Source organism: Drosophila yakuba, chromosome 3R (genome assembly GCF_016746365.2).
Source record: "Drosophila yakuba strain Tai18E2 chromosome 3R, Prin_Dyak_Tai18E2_2.1, whole genome shotgun sequence".
NCBI classification, from domain to species: Eukaryota; Metazoa; Arthropoda; class Insecta; order Diptera; family Drosophilidae; genus Drosophila; species Drosophila yakuba.
In genome coordinates, this window is record NC_052530.2 from 9,876,963 (window position 1) to 9,884,567 (window position 7,605).

The 7,605-nt window shown below is 46.0% G+C and overlaps 2 protein-coding genes across 2 annotated transcripts; both read left to right on the forward strand.

Annotated features, from left to right (window-relative positions):
- Positions 1-506: 506 nt before the first annotated feature.
- LOC6536175 (insulin-like growth factor-binding protein complex acid labile subunit) lies at positions 507-2,433 on the forward strand. The gene is given in 2 exon segments (XM_002096730.3): positions 507-1,058; positions 1,060-2,433. Coding segments are annotated over 2 exon segments (1,584 nt in total). The 5' UTR covers positions 507-618; the 3' UTR covers positions 2,204-2,433.
- Positions 2,434-2,766: 333 nt separating this feature from the next.
- LOC6536176 (insulin-like growth factor-binding protein complex acid labile subunit) lies at positions 2,767-4,830 on the forward strand. Its single transcript, XM_002096731.4, has 2 exons — positions 2,767-4,484; positions 4,553-4,830. The coding sequence occupies exons 1-2, from the start codon at positions 2,823-2,825 to the stop codon at positions 4,568-4,570; spliced, it is 1,680 nt and encodes a 559-aa protein (XP_002096767.2). The 5' UTR covers positions 2,767-2,822; the 3' UTR covers positions 4,571-4,830.
- The last annotated feature ends 2,775 nt before the right edge of the window (positions 4,831-7,605 follow it).

The following is a 7,605-nucleotide window of genomic DNA, read 5'->3' on the forward strand; positions in this document are numbered from 1 at the left end:
TCCTCGTCCTTTCCTTAGGTGTTGTCGCCGATTCGGTCGGCCGATTAAATCATTAAATATTCCGATTGTGTAGCGTTATAATGAAATGTTTTTAGCGCTTGTCTGACTTGGAATTATGCAGGGAATTAAAGGATCTCATCCCCTGGCTGCCTCTTATTTGCCAAGCGAAGGAACTTCTTTATATGTGAAACATGTTGGACTGTTGTCCCCGATAAGCAAAGATGTTCCAGGCATTTACCCAGTAAATAACTGGGTATTGAGAGATAATGCCGAAGACATAGGGGCTCTAAATTTGCATCAAATCGTTGTCTGTTAATGTTTATTACTGAATGTCTCTTATGTTACTTCTGACACCATTTCTATAAACTAACAAGTTTGGTGTGTCTAATTTTTAATTTCAAATTTTACCGCCCGCTTCTATCTATCGATAATCTAATATATCACCTAATGCCATCTTCTGCGTGATCGATATCTTTGCCTGCGTGCTGAACTGCTGTCTCGTTCCATCTCTAGTATGTGGGTGCTAAGCTGATTTCATAAATCATCATTTCATCATTTATGAAACACGGTTAAGTTTTGAAAGTGATAGTAACAGTTTAACTGTAACGAAAAGCAACTATGCATCTAATATTCATCGTCCTGCTTTCAAGTGTCTCCGCCATTAAGTTCTCCGACTTGGAGGACTATTGCAAAGATTCATATTGCCATATACTCGGCAGGAGCCGGAAGTATTCCGATAAGAAGGCCACCAAACTAACCGAGTTCCACACAGACATTTGCGATAAGGAGGTGCTCCAACTTATGCCTAATCTGCGCACCCTGGAGCTGGAGAACTGCGACCGTCCGGACTTCACCATCAATGACTTGTATCCACTGCCGTACCTAACCAGCCTTCAATTGCGACTTAGCAACCTGTTGCAGCTGCACGACGAACACTTTTCCAAGTGGCCAGAGATGCAGGTCCTTGTGCTGGGCGGGAACAATATTACGAAACTATTCGATAAATGCTTTAAAGGATTACCTAAGCTCTGGATGCTGTCGCTGCCGGGCAATGGAATTGTTGCCATGGGGTGTATTTGACACCCTACCAGAACTTCTGCATCTCGACCTAAGTGGCAATAGAATCGAAAATCTCCCTGAAAACATTTTCTCTGGCCTTCCCAAGCTGGAGATGCTGCTACTCAATGGGAATCCCTTGATATGGATATTGCCTACATCCCTTATACCTCTAAGCAACCTACGTCTTTTGGACCTCAGCTACTGTGGACCGCTGCCGGATCTTTCATTGCCCGGTGCACATACCCTGATCCTCGACAACAGCGGAGTGCAGCGCCTGGACATTTTGGGCAGTGTCCATAAGCTCCAGGCGAGGAACAACCATTTAACCGAGATCAGATTACCCAACAAAAGCTCTGTTATCGAACTGGATTTGCATAACAATTTACTGACCGCATCCGATATTCCCAAACTTCTAATGGGTATGTGGAGACTGCAACGACTGGATCTATCCAAGAATCTCATAGGGATGTACGCCGCGGCCGGAAGCGACAATTCAAGCGAGCTCTTCATGCTGCCCAATCTTATGTATTTGAACCTCTCGGAAAACCGCCTGTCGCGACTGCACTTCGATTCGCCAATCCCATGGGAAAGGCTTACTCATTTGGACGTTTCGTACAATAGAATATATGCGCCCTCAAGTATCGGCATCAACGAGGCTTTCAATCTTCATAGTCTGCATTTAGAGGGAAATTTTATTAGCTATTTAACTCTATCATCGTGGAAGCCGCATCCACCTCTAAAAGAGTTGGCTCTGTACGACAACAGATTCCAGCCTGAGGGCTATAAAAATACTACAAAGTTCTTCAAAGAAATGGGAGTTAACGTGTTAGAGAAAACTCAATACAATCACTCAAACAATGCGTCTCCTCCAACTTGTAAGCCTTGTAAACCAGATGTCAACGATTTTCCTGTAGGCGACGACACCAACCAAAAGTGCGACACAGATACCAAAGCTAATCCTTTAAGCAACGACACTTATCGAGAATGGAACGTATGGAATGTACTGATGCTGGTGTTCCTGATTATTTCCCTGGCCCTCAACGCATTTGTAATCGGACAACTCATTCGTTCAAGAAGAAGATCAACATCGGTACCTGCCACAATGGACATGCACTCAATCGACTCTGATGATCTGATAATATAATATTAGGTTAATAAGTCATTGTACTTAACATATGTACATATACAGTAGAATCCGGTTATTGCGACGGAAACTCGATGGCTTGGTTGGGACCCATACAAAGTTATATGAAAGGACTTTTTATAATTCAACCCGATATAGCGACGTGCCAATCGTCGCTATAACCGGATTCTACTGTATATCTAAACTCTACCTCAAATAAAAATAAGGAATCTCTGATGTCTTACTACATACGGCTCAATGTCTTAAAACCACTACAACTAGAGACTTTAGAACTTAGTCTGAAATCGGTTCGAAATTTAAAATTATTTCCTGGGTCCAATATATTTTGAATATCCACCTTCCCTTAATACTTTTTGAAAGTAGCTTAATTGGCCCACCCAGAATGTTGAGTTCAGAATGTTAGTTCCTTATCACTGTCCACACGAGGCGAAAGCTTTACTTTGTTGCTATCAGCAAAGCTCCCTTGGGTATTCAAATGGCCCATTATCAGCAGTGAGTAAAGCTCCACTCGCTGATCCACAAATCCAGATTATACGAATATGATGCTGTTGCCGCTTCGATCGAGGCTAGTGCATTATATGCAGTCCGAGACAGCGCGTGCAAAGTGAGGCGGAATAAGATGCATCTTTACATATATCTTTTGCTCGGTTATTGCGGCTTGGCAGTGGGCGATGTACCTTCCGTTTACGATGCCACCGGGCGCCTGAATCTCAGTGCCAGTTGCCCGGATTCCTTCTGCAGCTTAAGTGATCGGACGGTGGCCTACTCCGCGACTCCGGCTCTACAGATCCGGGAATTGCACTTGAGGAACTGCAGCCGCCATTCGATCACGTGGCTGGTTTTGAACCTAACGCCGGGTCTCCGGACATTGGTCATCCGCAACTGTGCCACCTACCACATCAGCACAGAGAGTCTGAGGCCAGTGGCCAATCTCACCTCGCTGCAGATGCAGGGCACGAGTCTTGGTGTCCTCCGGGATCGGATCTTCACCGCAGTGCCGCGTTTGGAGATCCTGCAACTAAGTCAGAACTTCTTACACACAGTGCACATAGGCGCCTTCAAGGGTTTATCCAGACTGAGATTGCTGGGCCTGCAGGGGAATGGGATGCCTGAAATCCTGGCCAGCACTTTCGATCCTCTGGTGGAGCTGGTGCATCTGGACCTAAGCAGGAATCAGATGACAACTCTGCCACAAAATATCTTTGCTAGAAACAAGAAGCTACAAACCCTGCTGCTCAATGGCAACCCGTTGAGAACTCTACAACCAGATGTACTCAGCTCATTGCCCAATCTTCGAGTGCTCGACTTGGGACATGTTGGTGAATTGGATGTCATGACGCTGGACCTACCCCATGTGCAGAGCTTGGTTCTGGAGGGGAGTAGTCTTAGCAGTTTAGTCATCAACGGAGGCTTTATCAAACTGCAGGCGGGAAACAATGAGCTGAATCATCTGCAAGTGGGAAACAAGAGCGCTGTGATTGAGATGGATCTGCATGGAAATTTGCTAGATGGAAATAATACGGCCGCTCTTCTCAGAGGAATGTGGAATCTACAAAGACTGGATCTGTCCAAAAATGTAATCGAAGCATTGCCGTTATATGGAAGCGGATTGGATGCTTCCGGCTCCCAGGAGCTATTCATTTTGCCCAGTTTAAAGTACCTGAATTTGGCGAACAATCGGCTGGTTCGCTTGCCTCCGGAGTCGCCAATCCTCTCAGCGCATCTCAACTCTTTGGATTTGTCCCACAATCTGATGCTCACCCTCGATGTGGAGATACTGAGAAGTCTGGCGGTTCTGAAAGCTCTGTTCTTGGAGGGCAACCGCCTGAATACCTTCGACTACCAGAACCTTCACGAGGAGCACCAAGATCTCACAGACCTGGGGCTCCATGACAACCCCTGGTCACCCGGCTTATACCGCAAGATGTTTCTCTACCTCACCGATCGGGGAGTTCGTCTGCAGGCGAGGCCCCAAAACCGCGTCCCGAACAACAGTAGCCGTGTGGATATCGATTGGCCCCCGAATGAAAGCCAGGCGGAGGCTCAGCAACTGGATCCACCGGGAGTGACTGGCATACACCCCTACTGGACTCTTAGGGATATCCTTGCTTTTGTTACGCTTCTGGTGGTGATGCTCATTCTGCTGATGAATCTGTATCACATCCTGGAGGAAGAGGGCTGCCTGCACAGGTTTCGTCATTGGAGGAGGTCGCGCATCCATGGGCAAAGCACCTCGACGTCCAGGAACAGTGCTCGACGCCTCAACGAGCAGGACTCCGAAGTATGAGCCTGGTCAACACATTGGCTTACTCGCTTACTCGCTTATCCTTTCTCCGTCTCCCAAAACAGCACAGCTCCAGTGAATAGCCGTGGGATGTAGCCAAGCTGCCCCGTAAGCGTTCCAGATATGCGCCAATTTGATGTCAATTTAGCGCTAGTCTTTGCTCTTTCCCAGCGTGCTGTGGGTATATCTGTTGCTTACCTACTTGCTTGCAGCTATCATCTGCTACCCTGTACTTATCATTTGGTGGGAGCCTGGCGAAGTTAGACAATATACACAAATGCAAAGAATGTGATAGCAATAAATTACAATTTTAATCAGCAAACCACGCAGTAGGTTAAACAAATCCTCTCGATTCTATACTTACTTAACAGATAAGAAAAAAAACGTTAATCAGGCTAATCATTAACAATGTATGTATTTTAGGTTTATACATACTATCATTCCTTATCGCTTATTAAAATATTGAATTTATTACTATCGCTAAGCAATATTTTATAGAGGGTATGGACACTGTCGTCTCTTTCATCATAAAGCTATATATTTTGCATATGACTTCTTAGCTGCGAATAGATAGCACCAATTTACAGACCAGAGCACTGAAAAGCTAGACCTGCAAGGGTACAAAGTAATACACTCAAATCACTTATAAAAAAATTATATTTTCTTTAAAAAAAATGAGACATACAAATCACATTGTGAGAGCATCCATGTACCATTTAAGTAACAATTTCTCGCAGTGCAGAGAAGAGCTCGCCGGACCAGGCGAACAAGATGCACTTACAAGATTCGGACAAAATACGAATTTAATTCAAAATAATTGCACGGCATGCACACGAGGACATGTGGAGTGCTCTTTGGCAGTGGAGCTGCTGTTGGGCCAAGACTAGTTAGTACTCCGCCAGCAAGTTGGCCAAGAAGAGGACAGATAAGAGGAGGGGAAGTGGAGAGTGGCTAGACCTGGTTGAACATCGACTTTTCCGCCTTCGTTGCTGGCACTTCTTGCATGTTTGCTTCGAGGCCGTGCATTTGTGGCGTTTGCATTTGCGTAGACCTTGCCACAAGTCGACATATATATATATACATATATGCAGGCATTATAGCCTCGACTTGCCCCGCCCCCAAGGATCGGGGCTATCCACATGCATACGTATCAACATGTTTCGGGTGGAAATTTTGCCGGTGTTTATGTTTGGGGGTCCTCTCCTCGCTGGATTTTGATAGGGCATCGCAATTTCTCAGAAATTGTATTTTGATTTATTTATAATGTTGCAGCGACATGCACATGCATCACACAAAGGCACCACGTTGTTGTTGTTGCTGCTGCTGTTGTTGTTGTTCCCGCTGTTATTGTTGCACATTTGGTACTTGTTATTGTTGTTCTTGTTATTACAGGGCATGCGAATCAAATCAGTTTGATTAAATTAGAAATATGCAAATTATGTGCAGCTCATTAATTATGCGACAGCAGAAGATTTGGCCAAGGCGATAAGACACACCAAGCGATGGAGAGAGACAGGCAGATGCTGCAGGAGAGAGATGCCGAAGCAGCGGGACGGGCGAAGAAAGAGAGGGGGCGATGGAGCATCATCGATTGAATGCGAGCGAAAACGCGTCACAAATCGCCCGCAAAACGCGCGCAAATCGCATGGCAATTAAATAACTTCACACCGCGCGCTAAGTGGGCGTGGCCGCAAACGCCCACACACGCCCAAAAATTTCGCATTTGAAATGTAAAGCGCACGCGGCTTTTCTGTGAAAAATATTTCAACGATTTGTAAAAAATCGAAAGGCAATAAATGCATTTTTATCCCTCAATTCTCTCGTTTTCGCAGAGGTGTGAGCATGGGGTATGCTCGAATTGTGGGATGAGAGTCACCCGAATGAAAACCACAAATACTCACAGATGTGAAAATTGTTTATATTGTTACAAATTACAATGGAAATAGCTGCTAATAGCTGCTAATGGATATAAGTTAGTTGTGTCGATCCCATTATGATAGTCTTACTGTGAAACCTGACTTTGATATTTATATTTGCTGCAGGAACTTTGATATTTATATTCACTGTAGGTTCACTATAAGGAACTTGGCTTGGTACCCTCTTCGGTAGCAACTATTCGATCCCTTGCTGAACCTAGGAACCTACTGATTGCAATTGCCACAAACCATAACGTGGGGCACCCCTGAGAAGGCAATGCGAACCGATTCCGATTCCAAAGCGAGCCAGGCCAATCCTGACCACAACAATTTACCAATCGTTCATGCGTCCCATGGGCCGCCAGATTCTCCCTGCCATTGCGTGTATATCTCCGCCTTTGCACGCCCCCGCCCCCTCGGCATGAACCATGCATGCACCACCCCGCCACCCCCTATCGATGTGCATTCGGAATTCTCCCCCTTTTTTGTTTTTGGGGTGGGCGTTGCCGCGGAGGCTGTGCAAAGTGTAAATTTATGATCATGCGATTTATATCGAATGTGAATGTGAAAAAGAGTACAACGTTTTTTGCACTTTATAAACAACGGAGGCAGCAGCAGCAGCAACTAAAGGATAAAAAAGAGAAGGCCAAAAGCGGACTGGGCCGTCGGCCGAACGCATTATTATTAATACTCGCACGCCGTCTGTCATGTTTTGTATTTAGTCAATTTTTATGTGTGGTTTTATTGAGCGTTTTTTAGCACTTTATGCTGCCAAACCGCGGCCACACCCCCACCCCCAGCCGCTGCCCGCCCCCTTCTGATTTCGGCTTAGAGCCAGGTTATGGGTTACGGGTTACGGGATACGGGTGACGGGCTATGGTCTGTGAATTGGATTGGATTGGGTCGGATTCGGCTGGTTCTTCCTCCTCGCCGATGCTCGACGTAGCCGCCTGCCGTTTTCGATGACGATGCCGATCCATAAATCATGCGCCTTTTTGGGGGTCGGCGTTTATCAAATTTTCGCACACTTGGCTCTCGACTGCGCCTGGCTGGAAAATGAGATTTTCCAAAAATGGCAAAACGCCTTTTGGCGGCGACACGCCCAAAGACAAAAGTGCAAGGAAAATCTCCAGATGCCAAACCCCCTCCCCCTCAGGCGTTTCCCAACCTTTTGAGCCACAGCACGACAATGACACTACGAC

Excerpts from the sequence above, each read along its gene's own strand:
- LOC6536176 (XM_002096731.4), top strand. The coding sequence starts at position 2,823 with ATGCATCTTTACATATATCTTTTGCTCGGTTATTGCGGCTTGGCAGTG.